General features: G+C 45.2%; 1 protein-coding gene across 13 annotated transcripts in view; it reads left to right on the forward strand.

Moving 5' to 3' along the window:
• CACNA1A (calcium voltage-gated channel subunit alpha1 A) overlaps positions 1-15514 on the forward strand; it is a 378703-nt gene that overhangs the window by 112243 nt on the left and 250946 nt on the right. Inside the window, exon 1 of one of the 13 annotated variants that reach the window (XM_085012706.1) lies at positions 6260-6296. The exons of the other annotated variants lie outside the window; for them this stretch is intronic. Coding sequence (XP_084868832.1) covers positions 6275-6296 — 22 coding nt within the window. The 5' untranslated portion in view covers positions 6260-6274. Of the gene's footprint in view, positions 1-6259; positions 6297-15514 lie in introns of those variants that run through there. 13 annotated transcript variants of the gene reach the window in all.

The raw sequence follows: 15514 nt of genomic DNA on the forward strand, positions 1-15514 counted from the left end.
TCTCTCCCTTTGCCTCTTTTTCCTTATTTATTTTAACATGGAAACACCAGTGGATCCCCCATCCAAGTCAAGAAGTAGATCAGTGGTCCTCAAAGTGTGGTCCCCCAGCCAGGCAGGGTCAGCATCATCTGCTCCAGGACAGAGATGCATACACTTGGCCACACATCAGCATCACCTGAGGGCTGTTGAAATGCAGATGGATGGGCCTGGCCCCCCAGAGTTTCTGATTCCAGAGGCTCAAAGTGGAGCCTGAGAATTTGCATGTCTAGCCATTTCCCAGATGCTGCTGAGGCTGCTGGTTTGGGGCGCACACTTTGAGAAACCCTGAACTAGAACATGATCAATAGAACTTCTATCTCTAGTCTCCCACCCTTCCTTTTCCCCTGCCCCTCCCCCACCTCATTCTCCCCCAGAGGTGACCACTCTCTCTTGGATTATGTGTATCTTCTTTCCTTTCTTTCTTTTTAAATAAGTTTTATCACGCAGTTATATATGCCTTAACTCTGTAAGTTTAACTCTCATGGCTTCTGAGCTTTTTAGCCTTCTGGAACTTGCACTTGCTTTTTTCACTCAGCTGTAGGTTTCTAAGATTCTTCTCTCTTATTTAAGTGTAGCTGTAGGTCATTAATTTTGCTCTGTATCATATTGTATTCTGTGATGATACAACAATTTATCCACTTTCCGGGGTGATGGACGTTTGAGATGTTTCAAGGTTTTTTTGTTTTTTTTTTTTCCCCGATTATGAACAAGGCTGCAGTACTGAATAAATAACTTTTGAATGAATGAATTCAAGGTGTTAATTTTAGTCTGTGTACTTGGAAATGTAACTTCAGCTAGAATCAGCTGAGATTCATCAGCATTTCTGGAACACCAGCCATCTGACAGGCACTGGCTAAGCCATTTCACAGTGTATCATCATTCTCTCTGAGGGCTGGGTCAGCCAGACAGCCCCTTGTTCTTGCTTGTCTTCTGAAAGTCAACCTGTAGTTTAGGCATTGGCAGTTAATACGGTGGCAGAGAAGCAACAGAGCTGAATTGAGAGCATGGACTCTGGAGCCAGGTGGCTGGGGTTCCGATCCCAATTCTGCTAGTCATTTACTGTGTGACCTTGTGTAAGTCATTTAAATATTCTGTGCCTCAGTTTTCCAGTTTGTCCAGCGAGGATTCTAGTGCACCTGTCTTAGAAGATTAAGTTAGCTAATATATGTTGTGCTTAGAAAGTAGTGCCTGGAACTTAGTAAGCCCTCTTTTGTGTTTATATTATGTATGAATGGATAGATTGATGTTTTGAGGGATTAATGGATGAATCAATGGGAGGAAGGATGGGCTTATTTGGGTGGCGTCTGTGACCTATGGCTTGGAATAGTGAGTGACATAGTAAGTGCTACATAGTATTAGTTATTGTTCTGCCTTTTCTTTCAATTCCCTTGATCTCTTATTCTTTAACATCAATCTTTTGAACCCATTCTCTTGGATGATCAGTTGAACCGTCATGGCTCCAATGCATAATCCCAGAGGAAAACAATCAGAGTCATGTTGATTGTAGATACTAGAATTCCATGATTCCAAGACACAGGCAAAATTTCCCCCATCTCAGCAATCATTGTCTATGTTTCTAATCAACTTCCTCTCCCATTTCCTACACCCCACTTCCAGGCTGTCTCCAATGCCAGAGTCTTTCCAGTCCACCCTCAGTACCCCCTTCCTCTAACCATACCCTACTTTCTCGCCTTGCTCTAAGCGTACCATCTTTGAAGACATCAAAGACTTCAAACCTCAAAGTTCCTTGTGGCACAGTGGGTTAAAGATTGGGTGTTACCGAAGTTGAGCAGGTTGCAACTGCAGCATGGTTTTGACCCCTGGCCTGGAAACTTCCACGTGCCACAGGTGCAGCCCAAAAAAGAAAAGACTTCAAACCAGTGAGAATAGGCCAGCTTCTGTGCAGGTCTTATGAAGACTTGGAGCAGTCAGAAATGTTTATGAATTTGATTTACCTTTGGAAGAGTTGTTAGGATGTAAGTGTTAACAGTTTGACCCATTCCTAATCACAATGGAGTCTTTCAAGTTAAGGATCCTGGATGGATGTTTGTGGTTTAGAGGGGAGAATTACCATGCAGTTAATGTTGAATGAGTGGATGGATGGATAGATCTGAGGCTGGTTGGACAGATGAATGAACAGGTGGATAGGCTAGATGGGATGAAGGAGGGTAGGATGGATGGATGAGAGAAAGAAAAGATGGATGATATTGGATGGATGGGTGATTGGGTGGGTTATAGGTGGGTGGAAAGTAGATTGGTGGATGACTAGATGGGTGGTGGACAGATGGGTAAGTGGATGGATGGTGAAAGAAAGGATGGATGGATGGATGAATGGATGGATGGATGGATGGATGGATGGATGGTTAGGTGGGTGGGTATATAAAGTTTATGTGGAAGGGTGGGTGTCCATGTTTGCATTTCTCTGATATTTGGTGTCCTTATTGGCTTGGGAATGACCAAGTCCCTCCACTTACCACCCTCAACGTCAAGTGCATTTCACATGTTTTGTGAAAATCAATACGATTGTAGGCTTATATCTCACCTCTCTAATTAGAAACCTCCTTGAGGGTAGGAGACAGTAATTTATCTTCTTTGCATTCCCCCCCCCCACTCCTGGACTGTGTCATGAGTGTTTGTTAATTGATTAACAATAAGGGAAATAAACAGTATTGTTGACAAAGACTTCTAAAATTTTGGAAACATCTTGGTTTTGTTTATTTCAGCACTGGGACTAAAAGTGAAATTCCTTGGATTTTGCTCCACTGGTGAGGAGTGGTGGGCTAGGGGAACATTCCTCTTCCAGGTGGGTTCGGTCATTGTCCCAGATGCTTACTTACTGGCCGGAGATGGAAGATTATGGATGTACCAGATTCTGCAAGGCCCCTCATGATCTAGTCCGAGTTTTGTCTTTGATCTCATCTCTTCTATTCTCTGCCCTTCCACTCTCAGCCCCACTAGCCCTTTTTGCCCAAATCTAGCTTATAAGACTCTGTAGGCACCTGTGCAGGCTCTTCCCTCTCCCTGCATCATTGTTTCCCTGTATCTCCGCATGATTGACTCTTTCTCTTCATTTAGGTATCAGTACAAAAGTCATCTCCTCCAAGAGGCCTGTCCTCTTCATTTATTAAACACCTGAAATACAGAAAAGAACATAAAATATATGTATAATCTCCTCTCCAGGGAGAATCTCTGGTGACATTTAATGTATTTCATGCCATACATTTTTGTGGATATAAACTCTAATGAACATATTTCCATGTTGCCAGATATCCTTGGACAACATCAGGACTACGATGGATACTTGCACAGAATACACACTGCATAAGGTCATTGTATTTCTTATCTTAGGCATCAAAGAGCTGTGCACTTATTATTTCAATTTCTTGGATGATGAAAGCTTAAGTATCTTGTTCTAGCAAAATAAAGATATTATGACAATTTTTTGACAGATGGGCCTAACAACTTGAAAAGGGGGCATCTTATTTAAATTCACACTGTGGTGCTATATGGGTTGGCAGAAACCCCAGAAAATACTGTTGTTAATATCTGATTCCATTCCACTTTATGGCTATATCGTACTTCACATAACCATCCCCGATTGTTTGTTTTGCTTATAAACAACGCTGCAGCAGACATCTTTGTGCATAAATCTCTGTCCAGGGTGCTGATTGTTTCCAAAATAAAATTCTGGTCTAGAGATGGCACTCAAGTCTTAAAATTGTTGTCATCACTTTCCTTGAATCTGCAAAAGAAATTTTGAGACCAGGTGACTCAAGATTTAGGAAGTTGAGAAGGAGGAGCATGGAAAGAACAATTGGTTTAGAATTTTTCCTAGTCTGCATTGTAAAACAGTGCTTTTGAACTGGGGGTGATTTTGCCCTCTGTGGGACTTCTGGTAATGCCTAGAGACATTTTTGGTTGTCACGAATGTGGTGGGTAGGGTGCTACTGGCACATGGCAGGTAGAAGCCAGGGATGCTGTTGAGTGTCATAAAACACACAGGGCAACCCCCTCACCCCACCCCCATTGAAGAATTATTCAACTCAAGATGTCAATATTGCTGAGATTGAGAAATCCTGATGTAAAAAATGTCACGGATTCCTTGGAGGGGAGTGGGTGGATTTAGGGTTTTGGGGTTACTTAAATTTAATTTACAGTTTCTCTTCCAAGCTGGGTGTCTAAGCCAGCTTTCTCTGAACTTTAGATCCCACACCATCAGCAACAGGCTTGCTACTGACAGATTCGTTGATGTAAATATAGATGAGTATATAGAAGGAAATCTCAGCTGGAGTTGGAAAATGTTGGAATGAAAGCTGCTGCAGCCTCTCTTCCTCCCTCCTTCTCCTTCTGTTGCCCAGTTTTTAAATCGTGTCTCACTTTCTTTGGGCTTCTGGCTGGAGTATGCTGCTGGCGGAGACCATGGTTCTCTATTCCCTTCATCCTCACAGCACGGCTGGCCTTGGGCATGTCCAGGACACCCCTGGGACAGATGAGCTTAGAGACATGAGCGGGGAAGAAGTGCATTCATCATAAATGCATTCATTTGTAAACATTTACTGAGCACCTACTATGTGCCAGTCCGGTTGGGGGAGAAGAGGGTAAGAAGATGATAAGGGTAGATGGTATTGACCATAGTGAAGACTTTTCCTTCAAAGGAAATGGCACCTTCATGCCTGTTTTCCCCTGGCACACCTTTACTTGCTGTTTCCCATAACAACAACAAAATAAGACCCATGTGTATACACAGTACTTTGAGGCTTGGTGTTTTTTCTCCAAAACTAGGCATACTGCAGTGAACCCCACTGTGACGATGTCTTTACACATGTCTGTGACTATTTCCTGAGGCTAGATTCCTGGAAGTGGCATGGCTGGGTGATAGGTCAGGTGCAGGGACCAGGTTGCCAGGAACAGTTAGTCTGTGTCCTTTCAAACTCCATCTTTTCCTGATGATGGGGTCCAACTGGATTGCCCTTGATTTTATGTCTTCATCAATCAGAGAAGGGAAGAATGGAGTCTCTTCGTGGTGCAATACGCATTTCTTCAGTTCCCGAAGCTGCAGAGCATTTTCCAGATCCAAACAGACTGTCTATTCCCTGCATGATGTCCTTGGTCGCCCCTTTTGCTCCGTTTTCTTTTTCTTTCTTTTTTTTAGGGCCACACCTGTAGCATATGGAAGTTCCCAGGCCAGGGGTCCAATCAGAGCTACAGCTGCCGGCCTACACTGCAGCCATAGCAACACCAGATCTGAGCCGCATCTGTGACCTACACCACACCTCATGGCAATGCTGGATCCTTAACCCACTGAGTGGAGCCAGGGATTGAACCTGTGTCCTCACGGATGCCAGTTGGGTTCATTACCACTAAGCCACAGGGGAACTCACCGCTCTGTTTCCTTTTGGGACCTTCTTCACAGATATCTTTTGGGGCGGTTGCTCCAGGTTCAATAGATTCTGAGAGGTTCTGTGGCTCTGTGTTGGGTTGGAGGCAGGATAGTAGTTAAGAGGGAGGCTGTAGAACCCTGGTTCTACCTGGGTTCAAATCCCAGCCCTGCCTCTGTCTGATCCCTAGCATTCTGGGCAAGTCACTTCACCTCTCAGGCCTCAGTTTCCTCCTCTGTAAAATGGCTATAATACGAGTTTCTGCCTCGTGGATTCTTCTAAGGCTTAAGCAGCACTTGGAACAGTGCCTGACTGACTAAGAGTCTGCCCTCATTATTGTGATGGGGCAGGCACTAGCTTCCTCTCTCCTCAATGCAATGACATGTGTGTGTTTCTGAAAGCTCTTTGATTTGAGGGTGCAGTTGCCACCACGGGATTTAAAGCAAGCTCTCCAAGCATTAGTGCCAGCCACGGCTCTTTTAACTAACCAAATAGGATCTCTTCTTCCCCGCCCCCCGCTCCCAAAAAAAGCAACTGGACCATTTTCCGTATTCATAATGGGATTCCTTTCCTCAGCCCCTGTGCTTGTTCATGTCTGGGATTTCACTGGAACTCCAGCAGAGAGGAAGGGCCATATCCCAAGAGGACATGGACACTGACTGCCATTTCAAGTCTAGTTAGTAGCACCTCTTTATGGAGTGTTTATGAGCTTAAGGCTGTGTGAGAACCGCTTTGACTGACTTCATCTTTATACCAGTCCCAAGGGCTCAGTGGCTTTATTTTTGCCCCCATTTTACAGGTGTTCACACCGAGGCTCAGAGATGAAAGGTGCTTACCAAGGTCATGCATCTTATCAAATGGGGAAACCTCATGGGACAGGTAATGACCCAGAAGGAACAAAGGCTTAGAGGGGCAGATGCTCAGGTTGCGCCTAGGGAAACATTTCTGTTCCAGAGAGGTTGGTGTGCCTGTGGGAAGAGAAGGTACTAGGGAATAGTTAAGGGACAGAGTTAAGGGGCATTGAGGTCAGCCAGGACCAGGTTCCTCTCTGACAATGATGTTGCCTTTGGGAAGTTACTTAACTTCAGCCATCCTCAGTTTCTCCATCTCCACAATGGGCAGAAGAGTGTTTTCTGTCTATGGATGTTGTAAGGGTGAAATCAATGGTGAATGAATAACATTCTGCTTAGCACAGCAGAAATCCTCAGCGGGTGGCCAGAGCTCTTTGTTTTATGCTTGGTACGGGCACTGGGACACAGACCCACAGAAACAGACACAAACCCCTGCCCTGGTGTGGCTGACATTCTATCTGGGGAAACAGACCTAGGACCGGATAAAGGGTATAGTTTCAGTGTGCTCAGTGCTATGGTGCAAAAATAAACAATCTGCCTGAAAGTTTTTCAAATGCTGATGCCCTGAGCTTAACTCCACAGATGCTAGTGAGATTGGTCCAGGGTTGACCCTGGGCATGGGGATTTTCGAAAACTCCCCAGGTGATTCTAAAATTCAGCTCGGATTGGCAGAGAGCGCTGGGTAGTTAAGAACACTTGGAAGGCGGGTAGGCTGGAGTTGGAGCTGTGTGACTTGGGGTAAGCCACTTACCCTCTCTGAGCCACAGATTCCCTCCCTGTAAAACCAGAGACTTGACGGTACCTCTCTCCCAGGATTGTGAGGAGTAGAGGATGTGATGGTTCGAAGTGCTGCACAGGGGGCCTGGGGAGTGGATAGGAAGCGCTTCATACATAAATAAATGTTAATTAAAAAAAATCCAGAGTTCCCTTCGTGGCTCAGTGGGTTAAGAACTCAACTAGTATCCATGAGGATGCAGGTTTGATCCCTAGCCTCGCTCAGTGGGTTCAGGATCCAGTGTTGCTCTTGCTGTGGCTGTGGCTTAGACCAGCAGCTGCAGCTCCTGCTCAACCCCTAGCCTGGAAACTTCCATAAGCCTCAGGTGTGGCCCTGAAAAAAATTAAATAAAATAAATCAGATCAGCAGCCTTAGAGCTAATAGTTGGAGTAGATGGAGCTAAACTTTTTTAATGTCTTTTTTTTTCCTTTTTTAAAGATGGAGGTAAAATTCACGTGGCATAACATTAACTATCAATCATTTTAAAGTATACAGTTCAGCAACATTTAGTGCATTTGCATGTTGTACACCCATCTCACTCCAAGATATTTTGATCACCCCCAAAAGGAAGCCTCGTACCCATTAAGCAGTCACACCCTGTCTCTTCTTCCTGCTTCCGGGTGCCAGCCTGTCTTCTGTCTTTGTGGATTTACCTATTCTGGTTTTAGAGTTTTTGAAACATCCTGTTCCTGGCCCTCTTACCCCTTGGCCTCCAAGTGAGACTGTGAGACAGCCCGGTTCTCATCATTTCTGGGTCTTTCTGTCTCTGGCATGAGGGCTGCCCCCACCCATGTCCCCATCCGGCACCCTGGGCCTCATCCGTTAGCCGCGGTTAATCCCAGCAGCAGGACCCGTGTTCCACTCTCCTGGGGCTGCCACAAATGAGAGGTTTCATCTCAGCTGGGTTTCTCCTAGTTAAATATTTAATAAATAAGACCTACAACTTGTGATGCTGGGAGTGTTTGATAGTGAAATTAATGAGGGGGAGAGAGTCACAGGCAGCCCACAAGTCCATCCATGCCTGAGTCTGGCCAATGGCGCCCTGGTGGTTGCAGTCCCGGGCGGGCAGCTGGGCCACCACGCTGGGCCGTGCCACCCTGTGTCCCCTGGCTGTGGCCTCCCTCTTTCGCTAGCACTGTGTCTGGTTCAGAGTAAGCACATAGTAAATATGTGTTAAAAGAGAGATTATGGGGAGTTCCCGTCGTGGCTCGGCGGTTAATTAACCCGACTAGCATCCATGAGGACGCAGGTTTGATCTCTGGCCCCACTACTCAGTGGGTTGAGGATCTGGCGTTGCTGTGAGCTGTGGTGTGGGTCACAGACTCAGCTCAGGTCCCATGTTGCTGTGACTGTGGTGTGGGTCAGTGGCTGTAGCTCCGATTGGACCCCTAGCCTGGGAACCTCAATATGCTGCAGGTGTGGCCCTGAAAAAAAGAGAGGAAAAAAAAGAAAGAGAGTGAGATTGTATGGGGGGCGAGTGTGGTGCAAGGCAAGGAAGACAGCCTTGGGGGAGGGAGAAAGAGACACAGAGAAAGATGGAGAGGGAGAGAAAGAGAGAAGATACATAGAGAGGAAAAAGAGGAACAGACAGGAGAGAATATTGTGGAGTATAGCGTTTCCTCTCTTTATTACCCTTGACAACCTCGTTGTCCCTCTTTCTCCCCACTTCTCATTTCCTTCCTTGAGCCTTTGGGCCAGTCCCTCGCCCCTTTTCATTTCCTGTGTCTCTGTTATCTTTTGATGTTCTGTCTCAGTGTTTGCTCCTTTTTTCTTCCTCTTCATAAACTTCCCTTGGTGTATGTGTCATATTATTTCCAAGTCAGTCTTTAGCTGATGGGGGGGAGCAGTGAAGGAGTAAACAACTTAGAAGGTAGAAACATAGATGAACATTTGAGGGGGGGGCGGCTGCACCCATGGCACGTTGACATTCCCAGGCCAGGGCTCAACCTGCGCCGCAACCGTGGCAGTACAAATCCTTCACCACGAGACTATCAGGGAACTCAAGAAACATGGGTAAACATATTAAAAATCATGTTGGGATACAAATGAACTGAGTCACAAAGCAGAAACAGACTCACAGACATAGACAGCAAATGTATGGTTACCAAAGGGGGAAGGGGTCGGGGAGGGACAAATGAGGAGTTTGGGATTAGCAGATGCACACTGCTATATATGAAATAGATAAAGACTAAGGACCTACTGTATTACACAGGGAACAATATTCAGTGTCTTGTAGTAACCTATAATGGAAAAGAGTGTATACGCGTGTGCATGTGTATATATATATTACATATGTATGTGTAATGTGTGTGTGTGTGTATACGTATATATCACTTTGCTGTACACCTAAAATGAACACATTGTAAATCAACTTTATACTTCAATTAAAAAAAAAAAAAACATTTTGCCCAAGTCAACAGATAGAATGTCACCAATTCCTCAGATTCTCCCACAACCCCTCCTTCTCTCCCAGATGAACCACCATTGAGAATTTTATGGGAATCCTTAACTTGCTTTTCTTTGTGGTTTTATCACCTAGGCACACAGTGTAGTTAATTGTTTCATGGTTTTGGTCTTTATCAATTTATTTATTTATTTATTTATCTTTCTGCCATTTCTAGGGCCGCTCCCTCAGCATATGGAGTTTCCCAGGCTAGGGGTCGAATCGGAGCTGTAGCCGCTGGCCTACACCAGAGCCATAGCAACACGGGATCTGAGCCACGTCTGCCGCCTACACCACAGCTCACGGCAATGCCGGATCCTTAACCCACTGAGCAAGGCCAGGGATGGAACCTGAAACCTCACGGTTCCTAGTCGGATTCGTTAACCACTGTGCCATGATGGGAACTCCTGGCCTTTATCAATTTAAAACCATGCGATAGGAATTGTTTTGTAGTTTGCCTCATCGGCTCACAGGTACACTGATAAGATCCATCCTTATTGTGGTCACTGCAGCTCCTTCATGGCTCTATTTGTTCACTGATGGTGAACATGGGAATTTGTTCTCTGTTGGTTACTGGAAATAAGCAGAGCTGCTAGTTGTTACATGCTGACGTCTCTTAAAGGTAAATGTCTCTGTGCAAAATTGCTGGGTATTAAGATGAGAGCATTTTCAACCTGATGATATATTGCCAAACTGTTCTTGCAAAGTATGTGTGCTAATTTACACTCTTCCCTGCAGTAGCCGAGCATTCAAGTTGCTCCACGCCCTCACCAACACTTGGTGACTTTTTAACTGCAGCCTTTATGGATGTGTGGCGATTTCTCATTGTGATTTTCGTTTGTTGCTACCCGATTACAAAATGGGTGAACGTATTTTCATACTCTTATTGGCTATTCAGGTTTCTCTTGTGAAATGCCTCTTCATGCTCTGTCCACTTTTTATAACTGTATTGCTTAATTTTTTTTCATATTGATCTGTAGGTGATCCTTATGTATTCTGGAAAGTGGTCCTTGATCATTATATGCTGTGCAATACCTTCTCTTGGCTTGTCTTTTGATATTTTTTATGATGTCTTTCGATCAATAGCAGTTCTTAATTTTAGTGTGCTTGAATTTAAAAATCTTTTCCCTTACAGTTTGTGGGTTCTGTATCTTATTTAACAAAATTGTTTCTACCCTGAGGTCATGAATATAGTCTACATTATTTCTAAAACGTCTATAGCTTTTTGCATTGTATATCTTTAATCAACATGGAATTGATTTTTGTGTGCAGTGTGAGGTAGGGGTCCAATTTCCTTTTTATTCCATTAGAGTTGTCCCAGCACCATTTGTTCAAAAGTTCATTCTTGCCTCAATGATCTATAAGACAACCTCTCTGACTGTTTAACTTTTATCTCTTTTGGTCTGGTCTGTTTTCAGCCTCAGCTGTTCAAACCACAAATATTTTTTGAGAGCCACTGGTGTACAAGGCACTGAATTACAATGATGAACATGGCAAATGCAGTCAGTGCTTTCGTGAAGCTTACATTGTGGCAAGGATTACAGATAAATAGCTACGGCCACTTAATTTACAATTATAAATGCTATAATTTATAATTTACAATTATAAAGGCCCTAAGGAGGATTCTGCTTGCTCTGAGAGGAGCAAGCTGAGGGGAGGTTGTTTCCTTGGGAGAGAAACAACCTTCCCCAAGGCAGTTGTGATAAACTGAGTCTTTAGTGGAACTCTGATATAGAGAGGGCAGGAGTGGTGGGAAAGATGTTCTGACCAGAGGGAATGGCATATGCAAAGGCCCTGTGGCAGATGCTTAAAATTTTGGTATTTAGTCTAAAGGCACTATCCAGCCACTGAAGCAGCAATGCAATGAGATTATACCTGTGACTGGCCTCAGTGACTGCTGTGTGGAGAATGAATTGTCTGGGGGCAAAAAGAAAGCCAGGAAACCAGTGAGAAAACTATTGTAGTTCTTCAAGGAAGAGACCAGGTGCCTTAGACTGGGATGATGGCTGTAGAGATGGAAATCACTGCTCAGACTGAAAGATATTTTGAGCAGGCATGATTTTTTTCCCTCCCTCCCTCCTCTATCTCTGTTCCTTTTCTGGTTGAGTTTTCTGGGTGAGGAAAGCAGTTTGTGTTCCTGCCAAGGGTATGTGCTCCGGAGGATGTATTTGTCACAGATGGTCTTTAGAATCCTAGCCAAGAGAGTCACTGGACAGCCCCTAGCCCCCAGGGTTTTCTGGAATTAATTCAACCATGGCCATTTATTAATAACAGTATGTTATTTATCAACAAGGAGTTGCTAGTTTTTCCTTCAAAACACTGATTAGCTGTTGCCTCATGTGTCACCCCAACTAACCTTAATAAGATGAGTGAGGGAGAGAGGCAAGGGTTTTCATCTCAGTTTTAATTGGAATTAGGTCATAGTTGAGATCTCACTAAAAAATGTTGGTTTGGGGATTGGAATTCAGTTCCTTGACTCCTGGCTCAATCCCATTTATATAAGATCACACACCCACTCCCCAAAATACTCTTTTTTTTTTTTTTTTTTTGTCTTTCTGCCTTTTCTAGGGCCGTACCTGCGGCATATGGAGGTTCCCAGGCTAGGGGTCCGATTGGAGCTGCAGCCACTGGCCTAAGCCAGAGCCACAGCAATGTGGGATCCGAGCCACATCTGTGACCTACACCCCAGCTCATGGCAAGGCCAGATCCTTAACCCACTGAGCAAGGTCAGGGATCAAACCCGCAACCTCATGGTTCCTAGTCGTTTTCGTTAGCCACTGAGCCACAACAGGAACTCCCCCAAAATACTCTTTTACAAGTGACTAGCTTCTGCCCTGTCTGCATCCAGGGATCAGATGACATCATTAGGCCTCAGTGCTGGGTTCTGCTTTTTGAAGTTGACTCCATTCTCCAGGCCGACATAACATGGCTGCAGTTCCAGCCTTTCCGTCTTTTCCAAAGTGATTCTCTTTCCCAGCCATCCTCCCCACATTTTCAGGAAATGATTTATTGCTTTCGATTGACTCTGCTGGGGTCATGTGCTCATGCATGAGCCAATCACTGTGGGGGAAGGGGTACTCTGATTGGCTTAGACTTAAGTCACGTAATTGATCTCGGCATTGGCATTGGGGGTGGAGCCAACTTTACAGAAGTTTGCAGGCCTGATCCCTTTAAAGAGATATTAAGGGAGTGCTAGCTGGTGTTAAAAAAAAAAAAAAAAAAAAAGCCATATCTGCAGTGGCTGAGCACAGTAAGAATGTGCTTCTCACTGGAGGAAAGCGCAGTCAGATAATCAGCATGTGGTCTTCCGCATCATGACCCTAGGACCCAGTCGCTTTCTATCTTATGGCTCTATGATCCCATAAGAACTTGAAAGTCTTTTGCTTCTAGCCTGTAGGAAAGAAAAGACACATATCAAGAACCGATTTAAGAGGAGTTCCTGTTGTGGCTTAGGAGATTAAGAACCAGACTAGTATCCATGAAGATTCGGGTTCCATCCCTGACTTCGCTCAGTGGGTTAAAGGATACAGCCTTGTGGTGAGCTGTGGTGTAGGTCACAGACGTGGCTCAGATCTGGCATTGCTGTGGCTATAGTGTAGGCTGGCAGCTGCAGCTTCGATTGGACCCCTAGTCCGGGAACTTCCATATGCCGCAGGCAGGTATGGCCCTAAAAAGAAGAAAAAAATAATAATTGAAGAAATATAGGTGCACAGTTACCAAAACAGAGAGGGAGGGAGGAGAGAGAGAGGAAGAGAAGGAAGGAGGAAGAGAGAGAGAGACAGCTGCCCCACAGCAGCTACAACCTGAGGAAGCCAGCAGAATAAATGCCCCAACCTCATGCCCCATCCCCTCCATCTCCTGCTAGGGCTTCCATTGTCCAAACCCAACAGAGTAAGCCACAGAGTAAGGAGCCCAATGAGGCCGTTCACACAGGTAGAGCACAGCAGGGTAGAGGAAGAAGAAGAGAGGATTCTGGGTAACAGAAGATAGTGAGAACCTTGGCTCACCTAACTGCAGGGCATACCAGGTATTTAGTCCACGCTTGCATCTAGGAGGAAGTTTGGTGGACACATTGCATTGTCTTTCCACAAAGAGAAATCAGATTCCCAAGTGGTAAAAACAAACAAACGAAAGCAAAACCAAACTGCTCTTCTGCTATTATTATAGTTGTGGGTAGTGATGGTGACTATTGGTTCTTTCTACATGCTGATAACTCCTTGACTCTCTCCTTGCACTGAGGGTTCTTTCCCTCTTGGTGGAAATCTTCTGGCATCCTGGAAAAGTGTTCGGTTCTATGCCAGGCCTGAGCCTGGGGCCCTCTGCTTAGTCAGCCAATAGTCTGAGTGTCAGCAGGCAATCTGTGCCCCTGGCAAGGCCCTCGGCTTAATCCAAGGCTGTGGTGGGGGAAGTGGGTGGATGGGGCCAGAGAGGACAGCTTCCTGCCTAAAGAAAGTGACCATCTTGGAGTTCCTATCCCGGCTCAGTGGAAATGAATATGACTAGGAACCATGAGGACACAGCTTCGTTCGATCCCTGGCCTCGTTCAGTGGGTTAAGGATCTGGCGTTGCCATGAGCTGTGGTGTAGGCTGTGGACAAGGCTCGGATCCCGAGTTGCTGTGGCTGTGGTGTAGGCCAACGGCTACAGTTCTAATTCGACACCCAGCCTGGGAATCTCCATATGCCACGAGTGTGGCCCTAAAAGGACAAAAAAGAAAGAGAGAAAGAGAGAAAGAAAGAAAGAAAAAGAAAGAAAGAAAGAAAGAAAGAAAGAAAGAAAGAAAGAAAGAAAGAAAGAAAGAAAGAAAGAAAGAAAGAAAGGAAGAAAGAAAGGGAAAGAAAGAAAGAAAGAAAGAAAGAAAGGAAGAAAGAAAGGGAAAGAAAGAAAGAAAGAGAGAAAGAAAGACCGTCTTGCTGGAAGTGAAACCTAAGGAGAGGCCCCTCTGGCTGAGCCCAGGGAGGGTGGCTGAGTCCTAAGGCAGGAAGTGACTCCTCAACCCCACATCTGCCCCTCCCTCTCTTTGGCAGCCAGAAGAAGGGGCACAAGTGAAATGGTAGCCCAGACATGCTAACAATGGCTGGCGCCCACCCCACCCCAACCTAGTCCAGCTGTGTTAGCAGTAGATCTCCGCCTGCAGCCTCCTCCGGCGTCACCCTGCAGATTGTAACAATGGCCTGTATCCTCCCAGCCTCGCCCACTTCTTTGAACTCCTCCAAGGCTCTGTGATGTTAAGGCGAGCACTGTCTTGTCTTCCTCCATTCAAGCTTAACTGGCCCTTTCTCTCCTCCACAGAGAGTGGAAGAGTGGCCCCTCATTGCCTCCAGCCACTCTGAAGTCCAGGACAACAATGAGGAGAGAGGTGGGCAGACCCACGTCCCCTGGGGCAGTGGGTTGGGGCCACCTCTCATGAGCCCCTTAGTTCCTGATTTTCATCATTCTCTTCCCAACTTTGCTGCACCCCTGCTTCTAACAGTAATGGCTGCACTGGACTGCTGGCTGCCATGGGCAAGTGACTTCCTCTCCCTGTGCTTCAGTCTCCTTATCTTGTTACTGTGAGTGTCAGGAAAGATACTCACAGTAACAAGAGTTCTGGACAACATGGCAAGTACCTCGCTTGTATCAGTTAAATTCATCCTTTCAATGCCTTGGGGAATGGGCACCATTGTCATCGTCCTGTGTAACAAAAGAGAAAACTGGGGACAGAGAGAGGTTCAGTAGCTTGTCTGATCCCCCCCTCCCCCCAACCCCAGGAGGAACAGAGGTGGAGTTTGAACTCAAGCTGTCTCTTAATCAGCAACAGCAATAGTGACAATGCCCAAATGCAATGAGCTGTTGAATAGATTTAATGCAATAATATAGGCCCCCCAAAAACAGAGCTTAGTTCAGTGCCTAGCACATAATGAACACTCAATAGAGATATTCATTATAATTATAATTACCTCATTTTATATTATAGTTATATATTAATATATAAACATATGCTGTTAAGTACTTAATGTATTGATAGAGTTCGTTGTTATTGTTAAGAG

The sequence above is a fragment of the Sus scrofa genome, chromosome 2 (genome assembly GCF_054392235.1).
Source record: "Sus scrofa isolate SSC_HxYL_T2T_F1_AM1 chromosome 2, Sscrofa_HxYL_maternal_Yorkshire_Landrace_v2.0, whole genome shotgun sequence".
Classification (NCBI taxonomy): domain Eukaryota; kingdom Metazoa; phylum Chordata; class Mammalia; order Artiodactyla; family Suidae; genus Sus; species Sus scrofa.